The 20,914-nt window shown below is 41.8% G+C and overlaps 2 protein-coding genes across 3 annotated transcripts in view; both read right to left on the bottom strand.

Moving 5' to 3' along the window:
• Nucleotides 1-5,625, bottom strand: part of LOC108275070 (synaptopodin) — a 74,652-nt gene extending 69,027 nt beyond the window's left edge. Inside the window, exon 1 of the mRNA XM_047159826.2 lies at nt 5,341-5,625. The gene's annotated coding sequence lies outside the window, so the exon portion shown is untranslated. The remainder of the gene's footprint in view (nt 1-5,340) is intronic.
• Nucleotides 5,626-7,903: 2,278 nt separating this feature from the next.
• dctn4 (dynactin 4) lies at nt 7,904-19,258 on the bottom strand. 2 transcript variants are annotated; one of them, XM_017486151.3, is made up of 14 exons: nt 19,045-19,258; nt 17,355-17,425; nt 16,535-16,713; nt 16,265-16,308; nt 16,007-16,114; nt 14,511-14,531; nt 13,550-13,623; nt 13,244-13,356; nt 12,635-12,744; nt 12,478-12,551; nt 11,973-12,027; nt 10,168-10,275; nt 9,866-9,963; nt 7,904-8,793 (listed from the first exon to the last, which is right to left on the bottom strand). In XM_017486151.3, exons 1-14 carry the CDS (start codon nt 19,177-19,179, stop codon nt 8,580-8,582), a joined length of 1,404 nt encoding a protein of 467 aa, XP_017341640.1. In that variant the 5' UTR covers nt 19,180-19,258; the 3' UTR covers nt 7,904-8,579. The 2 variants fall into 2 exon arrangements, with proteins under 2 accessions (XP_017341640.1, XP_017341641.1); XM_017486152.2 differs by lacking the exon at nt 14,511-14,531 and having other exon boundaries at nt 19,045-19,256.
• Between the last annotated feature and the right edge of the window lie 1,656 nt (nt 19,259-20,914).

Genomic DNA, 20,914 nt, shown 5'->3' with positions numbered 1-20,914 from the left:
TAAATCTGATGTGGGCAACTACAAGATGGTAGCATAGGAGTCGCAATAGAGTAATAGAGCAATAGAGTCATGTGGGAGAACTTCAGAAGATTAAGAACAGTCGAGCCACTGCATTATGGATCAGTCACAGGGGTCGGATGGTGCTAAGGGGCAGACCTGCCATGAGCAATATTCTGCAATATCCTAGTCTTGAGATGACAAGAGACTAACAACAAGCAGCTGAGTCTCCTCTGTGAATAGAAATGGTTGGATCCCCCTGATGTTGCAAAAGAGAAGACCAAGTCAGGCTAGCAGTATGAGGAAAGAAGGACAGTCGGGTGACTAGAACTACCCCGAGGTTATGTGTGGTGTCAGACCATGTGATCGGAAAGTTCTACAGATCTCCGCTACAAAGCATTCAGAATTCTGGTTCACAACCTCTTGAAGTTCTCTCATATGTCCTCCCTTTTCTAAGACGCTAGCACTTTTGCCTGTCAGCAGCGTTTCTTTTATTTTTTTCTTTCAGTTTATGAATCCTTACAGATTCTCTGGGTACTTTATATCGCTGCAGCTTCAGCTGTTCGCACGTCTTCTAAGTCGCTCTGGATAACAGCGTCTGCCAAATGACCAAAACGCAAAGCTAAATCAATTCATCACTGTGACACAGCGAGCCGGGGTTTACTGTCTTTTCCTCCATGTATGTTGTGTGTAATCAATCAGACAGTAATTCAACAGTAAAAACAAACCAGATCCAGACGCAAGCGCATAACTCATGATCATCGGGAGACACTTTAGTCTCTTTTCGTAGAGAAGAATTTAATAATTCAGCCACTGTAACCTTCCAGTGTCGGTGCTTAATCACTAATCCAGACATTACAGAACTTAACACCGGCTCTGATATGTGTGTTAAATCTGGCTCGGTGTGGACTTTGTCTCACTCGTGAGTAATGGGGAAACCAGAACGGGATTTACTGACATATTCAGAGGTGATGTCATCGAGTCACGGTCCAGACTCCTGCCGTTCTGTGATTTAATGAGGAATTCCTCATACGTCCAGCTAAAGGTAAAACAATACGAGGACACCGGAGACATGGAGAACAGAAGAAAAATTGGTTTTCTACACCAGAGCACGTTTTTGTTTTTCGGTCTGTTTACAAAGCAGTCCGTTTATCCGATTAAAAGAATTCGGGATGTGGAAGAGGTTAGAGGGTATGTGTTGAGATCTCCGTCGCTGGAGGCACTTCAAAGACTTTTGTTCACTAAATTGTCTCCTTTCAGGTGGAGTCCATTAAAACATTTCAGACTTGGTTTCATTACGGTGAAAAATTACACGTGCAAGAATGCTGTTTTGCCCCAAACGTGCACTCGAAGTCACCCGGAAAGCTTCACAGTTCAGTGGTAAAGGCTTTCCAAAAGCCTCAGGAGGTGCTTTAACTACACACACACACACACACACACACACACCACACTCATGCCTTCTCCGTCTCCATACTCTCAGGCGAAGAAGCAAAAATGACAGGCGGCCCAAAGGTCTGACCTCACCGAATAATAACAGGCCTTCAGCTGTTTGCACAGTGAAGCAGAGGATCACAAAACGCCACACCAAGGCCACGTGAGGGAGAATCGTCTCCATTATGACCCTCTCGGAGTGCAATAAACCAGCCTGCTGTACAAACAGGACCTTCCGCAGGCCTGTAATAAAGCGAGATGCTCTTTTATCCTTCATCCTCGCTCGCGTACACTCACGCAGAGATCTGGCAGGTTTTACGTCAACAGCGTGTGAGGTAATAAATGACGCGTGTTATGCGGAGGAGAGCAGAAACAGCGAGACTACTTCAGAGACACATCCTGAAGCTTCGAAACTGTCCTTGAGATCATGCTCAAAGGCTATCTGAAAATCAGTCTTTTGAGCAATGATAGCGTAATTACAGAGAGAAATCATTACAGAGGAATATCACATGCATGTAGTCGGTCGGGCGCTACAACGCTACCGTAGCGAACGGGTAATGGACGTCTCGTCAGTGATGTCACACACTACAAACAAGAGCATGACTTCTGCATAGAGGTGAACACTGGAACATTATGAGGGGCGGCCATCTTGGACAACTGGGATGACTTTTTGCTTAGCGCCCCTGTTGGCCCCGCCTCCCAGCGTAGATTGTACCACATGGACACACCAAAGTTTATGCCCAAGTCTAACCTGTGCTTGAGTGGGTAATCTCACCTGGATACGCTACATTTGTACCAAACAGCTGACGATGTAATCATAAACACCGTCCTGTGCTCATCTGCTCATCGTGAACATCTTCTCAGCACACTCAGTACTGTCTGACTTTATAGCACGCGGTTGAGTAGATTTATAATTCCACTATCTTTTGTCACTCAGTAGAGGATGGGCTCCATTTTGAGTCCTTTCAAGCCCTCTTCCTCACGTCATCTCGCTCAGTTTTTCCTTGCCACCCTCATCCCTGGCTTTTCATTAGGGATCTGAAGCGTCTTTGTGACAATGCCGATTGTTAAAAGCGCTATAGAAATGAAATTGAATTGAAGATCAATCCTACCTCATAGCCTAGACGGGCTCTGTTATTATATGAAAAGAAGAATGGACAAAGAAGTAGTGATTTACTCTCAGCTTCCAATCCAAAACAGATGCAGCTCATCTGTTCGGGATCTCTAGTCAAAAGTGGTAACATGAAGCACCACGATGCAACAGATATCTGCACTAGGAATTGTCTTACTGCGTATATTTGCATATTTTTGTACATATTTCTGTATAATTAGTCTATATATATATATATATATACACACTATATTGTATATTTATGTATAAGGGAGATTTTCAAAGTAAGAATTTCATTGTGTGGTCTAAACTGTGATGTTTTTACTGTGCACACATAACAATAAAGCTCTTGATCTTATTTATAGCCTCAAAATAATCATCCATGGTTACGCATTAAAAGGTAACTGCTGTTCATTCAGTCATGTTAGTTGCTTATCCGGGCCTTTGTGAGTAAGGAATTTTATATAACTGGAATTTTAATGAATAATCCTGATCTATCGCATTCCAACTTAATAAATATATATTAAACTGACAAGAAAAGATGCTCCACTTGATCTTAGGAACTAGTCTGAGAAAAGTTTTTTTTTTTTTTTTTTAAAAACCCCGAGTCCGACTTACTTCCATTACGTCTTCCGTTATTTTGAACGTGCCTTTTGTCCGATCGACTTCGTTTGAGGTAAAGAATGCGACGTTGTGTTCAGTTGCAAACAGCACCACGCCTCGAGGCCTAACGAGAGCGTTGCCGCACATTTATTCTCAAGCAGCAGAAGATCCTGGCAAGCCCAGTGCATCCTTATTATGACCATTTCACTGATTACTTCCTGTGTGAATACACTTGCATTTAATCACTGTGTAGAATAAAGAGCGATTGAGAAACAAAGTGGGGGAAAAAAAGGAGTGTTGAGTCATTAACGTGAAGTCTTAGACATGATCAGAAGCGCTCCCCAGCTGGGCCTGATGCACCACCACACGGGAACTAAACGTGGAATGATTCCACACCGAAAGGCTCTTATTTTCTCCGCTCAGTCACGCATGGAAACGGAAGCAGCTCTCTTTCCACTTGGAAATCGGCTGTACTCTCAGGCCTTGAAAAATCAGGGTCGAGGATTCATCTCATGCCAGGCTTATTAAGAGCTCCAAACAACTTCATCCACGCGTGCACTCTTATTCACGTCTTCTTTTCACACATACATCTCAATTAGCCTGCAGTGTTTCACACGGCTGTACCGCAGGAGCTGGGCTTAGAGTTGAACACTAAAATGTTTTCCTTTCACTTAAACACTTCGTTGCTAATCCTGCCCTTGGCAAGCCTTGAAATGTATATAAATAACTCTGTACGTATCTACACTCGTGTGTGTTCTTTCCTCCAGCCAGTGATGGATGTACGTGTTATATAAAGTAATAAAAAAAATCCCAGTTTAAAATGGTTATCTGAATCAGGATTAATATCACTGTTTAATGAGGGGCTGAAGATACTGAAGATAAAATATTATACTATATTATAAGGAAAAGTAGATTTACATTTACTGAAGGATTTTAAAAAAAAAAAAAAAAAAAAAAAAAGATTTCAAAATCTATTAACAGTTTGAAAGTGTAAAGGTTCAGAAAGAACAAAAGAAGGAAGTGGAAAGTGGCGAATAACTGCTCGTTGGCCAGCTGTTAAATCGGATTTATGAATATTCTGGTGATATATTTCAAATCTAAAATATAAAAAATACAAAGCCAAATCCAGGCCCTGCTGCTCAGTACGAGCTGTTCAGTACGAGCTGTTCAGTATGAGCTATTCAGGAAAAGCTCTTCAGTACGAGCTCTTCAGTACGAGCTGTTCAGTAAAAGCTGTTCAGTAAGAGTTGGTCAGCAAAAGCTATTCAGGAAAATCTGCTCAGTACGAGCTGTTCAGTATGAGCTGGTCAGTAAAAGCTGTTCAGTACGAGCTGTTCCATATAGCTGTTCAGTAAAAGTTGTTCAATAAAAGCTGTCCATAAAAGCTGTTCGGTATGAGCTGGCCAGTACGAGCTGTTCTGTAAAAGCTGTTCAGTAAAAGCTGTTCAGTACGAGCTGTTCAGTACGAGCTGTTCAGTACGAGCTGGTCAGTAAAAGCTGTTCAGTACAAGCTGTTCAGTACGAGCTGTTCAGTACGAGCTGTTCAGTAAAAGCTGTTCAGTACGAGCTGTTCAGTACGAGCTGTTCAGTATGAGCTGTTCAGTATGAGCTGTCCAGTAAAAGCTCTTCAGTATGAGCTGTTCCATAAAAGCTGTCCTGTAAAAGCTGGTCAGTAAAAGCTCTTCAGTAATAGATATTCAGTAAAAGCTACTCAGTAAAAGTTGTTCAATAAAAGCTGTTCAGTAATAGATATTCAGTAAAAGCAGTCCTGTAAAAGCTGTTCAGTAAAAGCTACTCATTAAAGGAAATTCAGTAAAAGCTGTTCAGTAAAAGCTGTTCAGTAAAAGATATTCAGTATAAGATATTCAGTATAAGATATTCAGTAAAAGCTGTTCAGTAAAAGATATTCAGTAAAAGATATTCAGTAAAAGATATTCAGTATGATCTGTTCAGTAAAAGACATTCAGTAAAAGATATTCAGTAAAAGATATTCAGTATGATCTGTTCAGTAAAAGATATTCAGTAAAAGCTGTTCAGTAAAAGCTGTTCAGTATGATCTGTTCAGTAAAACATGTTCAGTAAAAGATATTCAGTAAAAGCTGTTCAGTAAAAGCTGTTCAGTATGAAGTGACCCTGGGTTGTAGCGCTCCAGCTGCCTCTCGCTCGGCTTGAGCTCTGAATGCGTTAAAATCTCACACTTTTGAGCCCAATCCTGATGAGGAGAAGCTGCAGGACCAGGTCCAGGTCCAGTCTGTTTGCGAGCGCAGGTCCACGTCTGCACCCATCACACATTTCCTGATCCAGTGGTTCATCCCGAGCGAACCACAGAGAGAGAGAAACGCCAGGAATGTTAGCATTAGCACCCGTCTCTGAATCCAGCGTCTGTACAAATAGCTCTCAGTAAACATTCCGTCTGCGTGGAGTTGGAGAACTTGGCCGCGACATGAACAGGCTCGGATTTTGTTTTTTACGCTGATTATATTTGACTGAATGCTGGCTTTCAGGCACTTTAAGCCTTTCAGCCTTTTTATTTATTCTGCGGGCTCAAAAAGGCAAGCCCCCCTGAGAACCCTGAAATTTCCTGATTATCAGATGAGATGATGGACAGCCCTGTTGTTCAGCCAAACGCTGCGGTTTAAAAAAATACATATATATCGTAATGGTGTAACGTCTGCCCGTTAAGCTTATAAACCCCAAGAGTATTTGAGTAAGAGTAGTTGAATTGATTATTTCCACAGCCAGAAGGTATTTTATCACATCCCTAACTGAGCTCCTACACGACACTCCCCTAGATCCCATTTCTATTTAATGGAAAACAAATGACACCCGAATACCGAGCTATATGATCAGAATCAGCACGCAAGAGGACAGAACTATTTCACCATCACAGTTCAGAGATACTTGAACGGTTTGAATGTTACACAGCACAGACACTGGAGATCTCTATCTTCCATTCCTTCGAATTTTCCTCCCCATTGTATTTTTTTTTTAACTTTTATATATATATTTTTTTTTCCTGTTTCCTGTTTTGTTTCTAATTTGGTGACTGCATTCCTTTCACTCATACATAAGATTTTTTTTTTCTCGCCTTCTGATATTTCGTTCCGCTTTTCTTTTTCTTTCCAAAAAAACCTTTTCTGTCTTCATTTTTGTCCTTTTTCTCTTAATCTCTCCCCCTCTTTGCCTTTAATAGCCATGTTATAATAATACTGCAACATTGCTAACAACGTCCTTATTGTCTTCCTGAGAAGGGAGTGGTGCCAGGAATCTTTTCTACCCATCTCCCTGAAATCAAAACATGTCCATTACGTTCTCTCATTAGGTTAAATTCGTACAATAATCAAGGCACATCTCCTGCCCTGAAGTCTGACCATCCTCCTTCTTCTTTTTTTTTCTTCAGCACCTACACTTAAAGATTATACCACAGTTCCAGTCTTACCGAGTGAAGATCTTCTCACACGTTAAATAGTGTGTTCTGTAACAGAAGTGGCTTTCGAGTTCACAAACCAACACAAAGCAGCAGATTTCTTTAGCTTTCTTCTGCACTGTAGTTTTTATTATAGATCGTGTAAAGCAGTGGCCAACAAAACTGTTCCTGGAGATCTTCGTTCCTGAAGACTTTAGCTCCAACCCTAATCACGCCCACATGACCATCTAATCGATCTAGACCAGTGGTCAACCCTCTTCCTGGAGATCTACCTTCCTGCAGGTTTCCTCTCCAATCAATATCCAACACACCTGTTTCAGATGATCAGGAACTTCTTAAGGCGGTGATTAGAAGGTCAGGCACGATTATGGTTGGAGATAAAGTCTTCAGGAAAGTAGATCTCCAGGAACAGGGTTGGTGTCTACTGATGTAAAGCAACAGCACCACCTAGTGACACAGTGTGTTACACACAAGTCTAACTAACAGGCTGGCTGTTAGAAGAAGAAAAAAAAAAAAAAAAAAAGGGATAAAGACTCAACAGTTCCTGGTCCTGCATGAGACTCTCTCTCTCTCTCACACACACACACACACACACACACACACACACACACACACACACACACACACACACACGTTCTAAACCAGCTGTAATTCATGTGTGTTAAAGCCACCTATGCCACAATCACTATTCATCTATGTATTCATTTTGAAATCTTCACTTGCATGTACTTATTTGTTTGTTTTAAATGTTATTTTATTATATTCTTTACCCCAAGCTTTGTCGGTACGTCCAATATATATTGTACTATTGATTTGGACTGGGATCCTGTAGGTGAATTAGTGCTGGTGCAGGTTGTAATTATGGGCTTTGTCGGCAGAATATCTCCGTATTCTGGGTATTCCGGTGTTCCTAATAAAGTGGCTGGCGATACAGACATCAACAGTGACTCGACTAACCACTCCGTACAACCACAGAGGGCAGAAAACGCATCTCAGAACGTACACTCCAGCTTCAGGTTTGCGTTCTTGGCTGACAGGAGAGGATTTGTAGCACACTTCAAACACAGAAATGGGTGTTTTTTTGTTTTTCGCACCATCTGTGTAAACTCTCGTGACTGTTTGCTTTGTGTGAAAATCCCAGGAGTTTTACAGACACTCGGCAAAAAAAATAATAAAAATCGAATATTCCCAATCGTTCTGAAGTTCGGTGTGAACTGAAGGTTTAGATTTTATGCACTGCCGTGCTGCTGCATGATTGGCTGACTGCATCACTGCATTAATGAGGCCTACAGGTATTCCTAATAAAGTGCTAAAGTAATAATAATAATGCATAATTTTTTAAATATCAGACTTTTATTAAATGAACTGCTTGTTTTTAAAGCTCTCTTTGCTACAGAACACTCAGACATCAGCAACATTTCTACACGTGTTGTACGGCCTTCGCGTTGTAGCAGAGCGTTAATACACTGAAATTCGGCACTGGTTTTTAGCCTCTATTTGTCCACGGTATGAATTAATACAGTTTATTATTGACCACCAAAGACCACGTTAGTACTCAGCAGAGCGCTCCGGACTAAAAGCCACGATCCGTCTATAGAACATCAGAGAGCGCTGGATAGATAGAGAGAGAGAGAGAGAGAGAGCATGAACACGAGAGTGGAGGAGGAGCTACTCAAGAGTTACAGCTCTGCGGGTCAATGACGGCATGCAGGAGGAGACGGAGTGTGTGCGTGTGCGTAAATGTAGTGTGAGTCGGTTAAATCAGTAAGGGATTGATTGAGGTGAGTTTCATCCTGCTATCACTAGTCATGACTTCCTCTGTGTGTGTGTGTGTGTGTGTGTGTGTGTTACCCTGGTTTGGTTGTCAGGAATATGTAGATCTGTGTGTGTGTGTGTGTGTGTGTGTGTGTGTGTGTGTGTGTGTGTTACCCTGGTTTGGTTGTCAGGAATGTGTAGACCTGCATGTGTGTGTGTGTGTGTGTGTGTGTAAATCTGTGTGTGCGTGTGTGTTCAGGGTGCGAGTGGCCCCAGGCTGAGCTCGACATGGTGTGTGAGCCAGATGAGCTCTACAGTTGGTTCTCCTTCCTCGCTCGGCCTGATGGGAGCTGCCAGGTTGCGGAAGTCGTGACGCATCTTGAAGGACACGGTGACGTCGCCGTCTTCATACTGAGGGATCACTTTGATGAAGAAACCGATCTTGTTGGACTTCCTAAAGGCCACCACACTGAGGGTGGGGGGTGGGGGTAAACAGAGAGACAGAAAGAGACAGATGTGAGAAAGGGGGAGAGATGGACAAAAAGAGACAGAAAAAAAGATAGAGATAGTAGATAAAGAGAGAAAGAGAGAGAGAGTGAGACAAACAGACAGAGAGAAAGAGAGAGAGAGACACACACACACAGACAGAGAAAGAGAGAGTGAGACACAGAGAGAGACAGACCAAGACACATAGAGAGAGAAACAGAAACACACACACACACACACACACAGAGAGAGTGAGAGACAGACAGAGAGAGAGAGAGAGAGAGAGAGAGAGAGAGAGAGAGACAGAAAGAGACAGACACACAGAGACAGAACAAGACAGACAGAGAGACAGAAAGAGACAGAGAGACAGAACAAGACAGAGAGAAACAGAACGAGACAGAGAGAGACAGAACGAGACAGAACGAGACAGACAGAGAGACAGAACGAGACAGAGAGAGAGAGAGACAGAACGAGACAGAGAGAGAGAGAGACAGAACGAGACAGAGAGAGAGAGAGACAGAACGAGACAGAGAGAGAGAGAGACAGAACGAGACAGAGAGAGAGAGAGAGACAGAACGAGTCAGAGAGAGAGAGACAGAACGAGTCAGAGAGAGAGAGACAGAACGAGACAGAGAGAGACAGAACGAGACAGAGAGAGAGAGAGACAGAACGAGACAGAGAGAGAGAGACAGAACGAGACAGAGAGAGAGAGACAGAACGAGACAGAGAGAGAGACAGAACGAGACAGACAGAGAGACAGAACGAGACAGAGAGAGAGACAGAACGAGACAGAGAGAGAGAGAGACAGAACGAGACAGAGAGAGAGAGAGACAGAACGAGACAGAGAGAGAGAGAGACAGAACGAGACAGAGAGAGAGAGAGACAGAGAGAGAGAGAGAGAGACAGAACGAGACAGAGAGAGAGACAGAACGAGACAGAGAGAGAGAGAGAGAAAGAGAGAGAGAGACAGAATGAGAGAGACAGAACGAGTCAGAGAGAGAGAGAGAGAGAGAGAGACAGAACGAGACAGAGAGAGATAGTGAATAAAGTCTTACTCTGGGTCGTCCTGGAAGTCCTGTGGCTCGGCCAGCTCGTCATATTCCGCCGCTGCGTCTTTCCCTGCCAGGACCAGCTCCTTCGCCGGCACCAACACCTACACACACACACACACACACACACACACACACACACACACACGGTTAGCACATTCCCTCATACCATCTAAATAAAGCTGGTTCTATTTTATTATTATTGTTGTTATTATCATTCCAACAGCAGGGGAAGTAATCTGAGCTGAGATGAGATGTACATGTGTGTGTGTGTGTGTGTGTGTGTGTGTGTGTGTGTGTGTGAGAACCTTAGCCGTGCTGTTGATGTCATCGGGATCTCCTTCCTCACAGGTGAACAGGCTGACATGAGTGATGCTCTCCACTGGGTTGGTCAGGGTCAGCAGCACCTGAGACTCCTGTCAACAACAACAACAACAACAACAAATACAGTTCAGTTACAGGAAACACGGTCAAATATTTCAAATATCATGATTATAATGTGAACGTCTTTAAGCTTAATCAATTATTTACTGAATTCAAACATCACCCACACACAACGTGATTTTTATTGTATGTGAAGTCTCTACACACGTTAGAATGAGGAATTTTAAAAAGCAACTAAAGATGCGCGATGTCTTCAGACCAGAATTCGTAAACGGGTAAATGACCCTGTCTTAAAGGGCCTCCGAGACATTTTGGTTTAAATCCCATCTACGGGGTGTTACAATTCCCTAATATGTAAAACTGCTCTGTAGGGCTGCGCCGATACACGATGATATGGGGGATAGGTGATAGTCAGGGATATCTCCGATAACTGACGCCTTCGACGACGTGTCAAGACGATACTTGGCTTGTTTTCCTGATAATGTGTTTGTGGCAGCGGGGGCGTGGCGGAGCGTCGGCTGTGAACGGAGGGGAAGCGGGCGGAACCGACGGGTAACGCGTGACCATTTTCACCAGAGTGGAATTAGGGAAATGATTTGTTTGTGTCTCGCTGTGCTTTCAGGGGAGAGAGGGAGAGCGAGAGGGAGAGCGAGAGAGAGAGCGAGAGAGAGACAGAGGGAGAGAGAGAAAGCTGACCAGCACTGAACTGTGTGTGTGTGTGTGTGTGTGCACGTGTATAAAGTCAGACCAGCTTTGGAGTTGTTTAAAGCCCGAATCCAGCTTCCTCACTCCCTCCCCGAACCTGGGAAATATCACCTGGGAACTGTGTTCACCTTCAGCATCTGGGTTAAACCCCGAATACTGCCACATAGGAGACGTGACCCGTTTCTTTACCACCAACTCCCAACATCTTCCCTCGCAAAACAACACACCGAGTCTCACTTCCCACGCCTCATTACCCCTCATAAGATAAGTAAAGTAAATAATTAAATAGACTGGTAAATAAACAAACAAGTAGGTAAATAAAGAAGTCAGTAAAGAAGTAGATAAACAAGTAAATAAACAAGTCAGTAAATAAGTAGATAAATGAGTAAATGATAACTATTGCCCCGCCCCCGTGTGATAATATTGTGCATGGGCGATCTCACAGGCTGAAGGACTGGACGGTCTGACCTGAGATCACCACCAGCACTACCGCTCACATCTTTTCAATCACTCCAACATCTAATTGCAATTCTTCTTCCTCTTTCTTCCCGGGAAGCTACAGAGCGTTCATGATTTGCCAAACTGGAAGTCGGCCATTTTAAAACTAGAACAAAATGAGTTTCTGGGAATATCTCGAGATAAAATGTTAAACATAAACAATATTTGAGTGCATTCGTATCTTGGGAGGCTACTGAAAACAGGAAGTGAGGCGATAGCTCAGCAATGGCTTGATGCGTTGCCTTCAAATTCACTCGATCTCTTTGAGAGCAAGCTCTGACTGTCCCAGTGGCTTCTGGTCTTCATCCGTCACTAAGGGGTGGGGCCATCAAGTGCTTGGCACCGTTAATCGCTATATTATTATTACTATTATTATTGCTATCACTACTCATACCCACACTTGAGTCTTATTACCTGTTATCTTTTTAATTGAATGTAATTGTTCAGTAAAGTAAGCGAATGACCCAGTATAATCCTAATCCAGGTTTAATCTGGAGCACACAGAGGCCAGTTGAGGAACACTCACTTTCATGTGACGCAGGTTTGGAATGGACATGATCCTCACTTCTGGGACGTAGCTCCTGCATGCGCGCACACACACACACACACACACACACACATCATCATCATCAGTCTGATGAGAACGGTCAGTATGAAAACAAGCAGCACTGTTGGGTGCATGTGTGTGTGTATGTATGTATGTATGTATGTATGTATGTATGTATATATGTGTGTGTGCATGTATGTATGTATGTGTGTGTTCATGTATGTGTGTGTGTGTGTGTGTGTGTTTATGTATGTATGTATGTATGTATGTGTGTATGTATATGTATGTGTGTGTGTGTGTTTGGTGTGTGTTTATGTATGTATGTATGTATGTATGTATGTGTGTGTTTATGTATGTGTGTATGTATGTGTGTGTTTGTGTATGTATGTATGTGTGTGTTTATGCATGTATGTCTGTGTGTATATGTGTGTGTGTTTGTGTATGTGTATGTGTGTGTGTGGAGGAGACTCTGTGGTGTACTCACACGGCCACCAGCTGGATTTTAAACTTGATGGAGGTCGGGTTGAACTCAGGTTTGCTCAGGTTGTGTTCACATTTCTGACAAAAACAAAGTGCATCTGTTAACTGAACCGTGTCGAACTGCGCGTCATCGTCATGGTGCGTGTGCGTTAGATACGGACCCTGCAGCGCAGCGAGCGCTTCATCAGCAGATGCTTGTGTTTGGGATGGAGCTGAGACGATCCTGCAGGCTGGAAGTCAGGCTGAAGCAACCTCTGGCGAAGAGTAGTCACTGTAACACACACACACACACACACACACACACACACACACACACACATATATACCCTGCTTTCCTGTACTCTTACCACCCCGAAGTGGATTACTCTGCTCGAACAGCACACGCTGTTGTGTTTTATTCCTCTTATACCACAGCTATTTAACACAAACACAAAAACGGCCTGAATCTTTTCTGTTTATTAAAGAAGAACACATTTTTTCACTTCATTCGTGTTATCCCTTACATAACCAGCCAGACTTGGTTTCTCCCGACCGTCACAAAACACCGTGCTTGATTCTGTGTTTCCCCCCAAACAAGGTGTTTTTTATTAGGGGGAAAAAACCTGTGGTTCTCACGCTTCTAAATAAACCCCATGTGTTTAAATCTCTCTCACTTAAAGCACAGAGAGGGGTTAAGACCACTTTAGTGATCTGTACATGAGCAGATACTTAAAGAGTAAACGCGTGTGTGTACATGTGTGTGTGTGTGTGTGTGTGTGTGTGAGGCACACCTTCGGTCAGGTTAACAGGCCGTGTGTAATAGTCCTCAGGCAGAGGCTCCACCTCATCCAGCGCCTGAGCGGGTTCAATATTGACCTCCTTCTGCTCCTCGCCTTCCTTCAGACTGCAGAAGGACACACACACACACACACACACACACACAACCTTAATAAACATCACAAAAAACAACGACAACAAAGTCACAGCAGAGAGAAACGCTAAAGATCTGATTAATGAGCTGATAATTATTATCACGATTTAATGTCTACTCTTATTATTTCCAGGAACGGAGCTCAGGGATGATAACGAATACTCACGAGAGGCCGTAGAGGGCGCTGATGGGAGCTCCAGATCTCTGCCTCTGAAGCCGGGTGCCCAGGCCGTACTTCTCCTTTACACACATCCAACAAACCGCCGTCAGACCAAACTAATCACTCACAGCACTGTTACCACTCAACAACGGCTAAAAAACTAACTCGGTACGGGGGGGCGGAATATCTAACCTGGTATTTTTTTTAAAAACACGCAGTTTAGTGTTATATACATATATAAATAAAACACACACATACATGTACAGTTCTGTGCAAAAGTTTTAGGCACATGCAAAAAAAAAAATGCTGTAGCGCAAAGATGCCTTCAAAAATAATTAAGTTAAATGTTTCTACATTTAAAAAAAAAAATACCATAAAGAGCAGTAAACTGTAATAAATGAAACATAGTCAACGGCCACGTTATCCTTACGGCCACGCCTCCTAACACTAACTAAAGAACAGGATTGAGGAAGGTGCTACAACTGTTTTAGACCATGACGCCCTTTTGCCCGGTTTTATGCACGTTTAGAGAGAAAATGGTTCTTTGGAGCGTTACAGGGTTCTTTAGTTAGTTTCCAAAAGCTGGTTTCTCTAAGCAAAGGAATGTTCCACATGACATTTTTAAAGAAGAGGCGAACCAAAGAACGCTTAAAACCCAGAAAGTAAGAGCTCCGATGTGCTGCCCAAGCTCCTCCCATCACGTCTTTATCACTGAAATGACCCGTTATTATCCCACTAAACCTTTATATCTTCTCACAAAGAGTTCCTTTCACATCTCCTGCTCACGCAGCGTGATCTTACATCCCTAAAGGTTGCTATTTTAAAAGTCTCATGTGACGGCAGAAGCGGCCCTGGGCCGTGTACGGCGCGTGCTGAGCCGAAAGAGAGAACGAGTACGAAGACTTAACTCCAAACAGTGAGCGGGTGCACGGTGTTCGAGTCAGAGACGTGAAGAAGTGCCACTCACCACCACGTGAATAGTGTGTTGCTGGGGAAGGGGAGGAAGAGGAGGAGGAGGAGGAGGAGGAGGAAGTGGTGGAGGTGCGAACCAAAAGATTGGCGTGCACAAGCAAAGAAGGACAGGAGACAAGAGAAAAGAAGCAGGTGAAACTTCAGCACAAGCAGCAACATGGGAGATTCATTTAATCCCTGTAATTAAAACCAAGCTGCAGATTAACAGGGTTAGAAATGAACGTGAAGAGCAGATTATATTACAAAATCACAGGTAAATGATGCAGGTTAATTTCAGACCCTGCTTTAACAGGAAGAGCAATAATAATAATAATAATAATAATAATAATAATAATAATAATCAGCCATGTGATGTAACCCTTTCATGCATAGTGTCCATTTACGTCAATTTAAGGAAAATATAAGATGTAAATCACCTCCAAATCACTTGAGAGCGTTATTGTAAATGAACGTAAAACTTCTGTAGCTGAAAATATGGATGTAAAAATTAAAAACAGAATAAATAACAGAAATACAAAAGTAAAATGTGTTGGGGGGTTTTTTTTCCCCTGAAACCAAGAACAATTTTTATTTTGTTTCGTTCTTTAAATTTTTTTTTCCAAAAGCTGTGTAAATTCTGTATGTTCAGAAATAATATTTTGGAAAATTGACGAAACGTTTGAACGATTATCTTTAGTTTAAATACATTTACACCGTTTTAGCCTTTTGTACTCTATTTTAGACCCATGTTACTTTTTAACGTTTGACATTTAGACAGAATCAAACATTCGTATTTCATCCGAATTTAAGGAACGAGAAAAAAAAAAAAAAAGAAAAAAAAAAACACCAAATGAAGTCTAAAGAATCTGGATACGCGTGTAAATAATTTCCACATGAAAGGGTTAGAACTTGTTAGCGTGCATGCCGCTGTCTGATTTTAGTATGGCGAAAAAAGGAGACAGCTAAAAGACGCTTAAAGCAATTTCATGTAAAAACAAAACGATCAAAGAAAAGATTGAAACGGAAAGAAGAAGTGGAGGTGATATTTTTGAGGAGTTAGTTACAGGAAATTAGCTGGAAAGTCACTTTTAATTAATTTTTTTTTATTATTTTTTGTTAGTATGCAGGTGGTTGAAGAAAAAAATAAACGAATAAATAAATAAATAAATAGATAGATAGATAGATAGATAAATACCACCACTGGTTTTAACGTATTTTTTAAAAAAAAAAACGAGCTGAAAATCCCACTGAAAAAATTTAAGTGTTATTGCATTAAAAAATACAAGAGCCAATCGTCTTCCAGTATGCAAATGCAAGGCCATGAAATAACTGTTTAACAAGAGACAGGGGGCGGGGCTTAAACTGTAAACGCCACGACAAGCAATGTATTGTTAATTAAAACAAATTTAAAGTGACAAAAAAAATACTTGGGAGATATTTATTGACATTACGGTGCATGCGTACGTGTGTGTGTGTGTGTGTGTGTGTGTGTGTGTGTGTGTGTGTGTGTACCGAGAAGGCCTGAGGCATGAATGGACGTCTTCGGGCCAGTTTCTTCCTGTCTCTCTCCAGCTTCTCTCTCTGGGCCAGTTGTTGATAATACTCGATCAGTTTATTAATCTGAGGAGGCGACGTGCACAGAGACGCAGAGGACGCTTCACTCAGGATGCAACAACATCCACAAAATATATAAATAAATATATCAATATACAAGATAAATCATATAAGTAAAGATAAAAGATATTCTCCACTGCAGCTGGAGTCACTTACCCTCTGAGTGTGAGGATTCTCTGGCTCCTGCCATCCTCCGCTGGCTACAACACACACACACACACACACACACACACACACACACACACACACACACACACACACTTAGTTCGCAAAGAAAGTTAACCGTTACTTTCTCTGGTACATCCTTCCAAGCTTTATTTACATAACATCTCTATATATCTATAATTAACCAGAGGTCAGACGCTCCATACGGAAGTGTGGACACCTGACTATCACACATCACGTAAGAGAAGAGCAGCTCCTCACCCACAGACTTGTCCGCCATGCCGACGTCGCGCGAGGTCCAGCGGCAGAAGCCACAGGCCAGGTAATAGGCCTTCTTCATGGTGGTCTTGGACGGGTCGTCGGGCAGCGGCGCCGGGATGTTGGTGGCTCGTGTGGACAGCGTGTGCATGCAGCACGGGCAGTCGAAACAGTTCGCACATCTGGAAGTTTCACAACAACAACCGAGCAGCTGTTAGGAGCGTCTCAAGTATCCGTACATGTTACCCATTACAGAAAAATGCTTAAATATCGGGAAAAATATCGTTAAATCCGATAATCGGTAGATCTCTAGTCAGAAATGCATTATGGACTGTTACAGAGAATAAAGATACTCTGTGTTCCCGGTGTTCGAGCCGCACACCGATTACATCACTCGCCCACTGCGGCACGGCCCCCGCCGTCGTCGAGTCCGAGTCGCGGCACAGATCAGATTTCATTGATCACGTGACGAGAGCGAGGCGAGCTGACCGACAAGACGATGGCGGGAGATTCGGTTTCAAAGCGCCTATTTCGCAATACCTCGTGCTCAATAATGCTCTTGAAGCTGAATGAAATCCCTACAAATCCCCCCAATTTTTTTTTTTTAAATGCTGGTTGAGATTCAAGCAAATGTGAAGCATTTCTTCAGTTCAGTGAAACCTGTAGCTCAGAACTATATATGTATATATAAATATAAATACACATACATATTTGACCAGGTGACGAGTTTTCTTAGGTTTCCACACATGTAATGTGAAGCTCTTATTGCTCAGGTTTTACTGTAATATAATAACAACAATAAACTTTTTATATATTAGTTTACCGGTTCTTCTTGAGCTTCGCCTCGGCTGACGGCATGCTCTCCAGACAACTGGGACAGTAATGAGAGTCAACCTGAAACACACACGATGTTAGTTAACGTATAAACATTCATGAACAGATGAACAGCGCAACAAGTAAAATCAATATTTAATAAATAAAATACGTCATAATATGGCTCTGAGATGATTAAGAATTAATCATTATATTCAATGTTTTTTTTATATATATATAGAAAAAAAAGAAACGTCCCTTCATCAGGAGATTGTATTTTAAAGATCATTTTGTAAAAAAATCCAAATAATCTGATTGGAAAGGGGTTAAACGATGTTTTTCACGCTTGTTTGATGAACCATAAATAATTATCACACACGCACCTGTGGAACAGTCCTTAAGACACGAACAGTTTACAGGCGCTAGGCGATTAAGGACACAGTTACAATAAGTTAGGACACTAAAGAGACCTTTCTACTGACTCTGAAAAACACCAGAAGAAAGATGTCTAGGGTTCCAGCTCTCCTGCGTGAACATGCCATGGACCTGCTGCAGGGAGACATGAGGACTGCAGATGTGTCCAGAGCAATAAACTGCAATGTCTGTAATGTAAGACGCCTAAGACGGTGCTACAGGGAGACAGGAAGGACAGCTGACCGTCCTCGCAGTGGAAAATTACATGTAACCGTGTGTCCCCTCAGACGTGATCGAGAACTTGTAAACGCCTCGGTGGAAGAGTGGAGGAACATCTCACAGCAAGAACTGACCAATCTGGTGCAGTCCATGAGGATGAGATGCACTGTAGTACTTAAAGCAGCTGGAGGAGACACCACATACTGACTGTTACTTTTAATATTGACCCCCCCTTTGTTCAGGGACTCATTATTCCATTTCTGTTCCTCAAACGTCTGTGAAACGTCTTCAGATTATGTCTCAGTTGTGCAAATATTTACACATGTTAAGGAATTTGCTGGAAATAAAAGCAGGTGTATATGGGAGGACGGTTCATTTTTTGCTGAATATATATATATATATATATATATATATATATATATAAACTGACACACATAAATATTGGCACCCTTGGTAAATATGGGCAAAGAAGGCTGTGAAAATTGTCTTTATTGTTTAACCCTTTGATCTTTTGTTCAATAATAATAAAAAAAAAAATACTCGGCTCTCATGGATATCAAACAAAAACTCAGGTTTATCCAAAAACATATCTTGGCTTAAATAAAAGTATGTGATTGAATTAGCCGGGTGTGGTGATGCTTAGCCACAAGCTAGCTATCCGGCTAGCTAACAAGCTAAAAGTGCTTGAATAATTATCAAATATTCAATATATCCAACTGTTTTCCAAACTAAACGCGATTATGATCTAAAACAGGACAAAAAAAAATACGAAATATTGCCAAATATTATTTGAGTCAATTTCGTCCAGCTAGCTAGTCTATGAATGAACGCCCACTAAAGAAAACAGACCGACATACAGACACTTGAGACGACCAATAGAATCGCGAGTCTCCGAAAATACGCATGACTGACACGTCACATAGCCAATCGCATGTCAGGACGGATGGTAAAGTAGGCGGGGAAAATCACATCTCCCAGATGATGTTATTATTCATACGGTCTAGGCATCCACCCTGACGGTTTAATTTTTACGTGGGGTGAAAAAAACATCAGCTCGAGATACTCACTTCATGTGACACGCACTCCAGAGATCGCAGCTCGCTGCAGTACCGACAGAAATAGAGCTGAGAAAGCGGAGCGCGTAGCTTCTTCTCTCCGCGAACCAGATAAACCGCTCTGTCGGGCTGCAGGAGGGACGCCATTTCTGAACGATGACGCCTGTTTCTTCTCGTCGCGTTATGTTTTCCCCATCCGTATTCCGACAAACCCCGTCTCCTACTTTATGATTGGCTAGTAGTTCTCACTGACAAGCGGTTTGTTGAATAGGTTTCAAGTACAGAGATAAGACTAGCCAATACAAGCACAGGAGGCGGGGTTTCTGGAAGTCAACGTTGTCTGACGTTGTTCTCTTGACTAAACAGCGCCTCCTGCTGATAATAGAGCAGAAAAGGAAGAATTATAGTTGTTTTGTTCTGCACATTTACACTGAGCTGCCATTTTATCAGCTAAAACTAAAATACTGCTCATTTTGTAGGTCCAAAATGACTGACCGTAAAGCAGATTGTTATTTTCAGTGTATCCGCCTCCCTTACTCTTCCCCGTCCATCAGTGTGCAGCAGAACTGATATCTGTAGGTGTTATAGGGGAAAATAAACCTTCATGTGGTTAGATTTTGACATTTGACATCTCAACCAGAACTAAAGCCATCGTTGGCCATGATGTTGCTTAGCAACCAGAACTTACTGTTAATAGTCTACATGTTGGAAATGTAGTCTGTTCATTGTGAATATTATTTATAATAAATGAAAGGAAGCGTGTTAAATTAAATGTATTGAGAACTGGATTTTATTATTTTGTTTTTGTCACCGTCTTATAAAAGTAATAAGGGCAGGTAAGGGGCATTTAGGAATCACTGTAACGTCACTGTAAAGTACTTCTGATTCTCATTTTGATTTGATTCTGATTCTGATTTTAATTCTGATTCTGTTCATGATTTGATTCCGATTTTGATTATGATTTTGATTCTATTTTTATTCTCATTTTGATTCTGAGTCTGAGTTTTATTCTCATTTTGATTCTCATTTTTATTGTTTTTGATTTGGATTCTGTTTTGATTTTCATTTTGATTTGATTCTGATTCTGTTTAATTCTCATTTTGATTCTGATTTGATTCTGAATCCATTTGGTTATGCTTCTGTTTCTGCTTTTGATTTGATTTTGATTTTGATTCTGATTCTGAATCCATTTGATTCTGATTCTGTTTGATTTTGATTCTGTTTTTGACTTTGATTTTATTTTGATTCTCATGTAGATATGATTTTGATTCAGATTCTATTTGATCCCCCCCCCCCCCCCCATGGATTTTAAAGTTTGAATTATTTAAAGTGCATTAGTATCAGATCTTTGTTCCTGTAATAAGCTTCTCTGCTTGAGTGAAAGTGTAAATCATGAAAATCAAGTATACATCATTTTCTTCAATAAATTGTCTCTAAATCTATTTATTTACACAATAGGTTTGCTGAGGTCCTTTTTGTGTTTACACATGATTCAGGTAATGTCGTGTTGACTCAGGTCGCCTCATGGCGCAGAGCAACATGTTATATAAACCGGAGAGAGAGTTTATCTGAGTTCAGACACACAGCTGTGTTGACAGACAGGAGGAAAATTAGTGAAGGCTGTATGGAGCTCTGTCTTCCTCTCTATGGCAACACAGAGCTTTTCAATGTAATTAGCAGAGCTGTACACGTGGTGGGTTTTAATTTATACCCCCCCCCCCCCCCCCCCCCTCACTCTCATTCTGTTGCTTGTTTTCTTGTTCCTACTGGTTCCTCTGTACCAGTGATGTACTTCTTCACAACTCCTACATGATAAAATAAATAAATCTGGTGCACGTCTCATATCTCTGAGCTGCAAGCCCAAGTCCTCTCTCAGTGAAGA

Source organism: Ictalurus punctatus, chromosome 14, assembly GCF_001660625.3.
Source record: "Ictalurus punctatus breed USDA103 chromosome 14, Coco_2.0, whole genome shotgun sequence".
Lineage (NCBI taxonomy): Eukaryota > Metazoa > Chordata > Actinopteri > Siluriformes > Ictaluridae > Ictalurus > Ictalurus punctatus.
The sequence above is the reverse complement of the archived record's forward strand: the minus strand, read 5'-3'. Positions and strand labels throughout refer to the sequence as shown.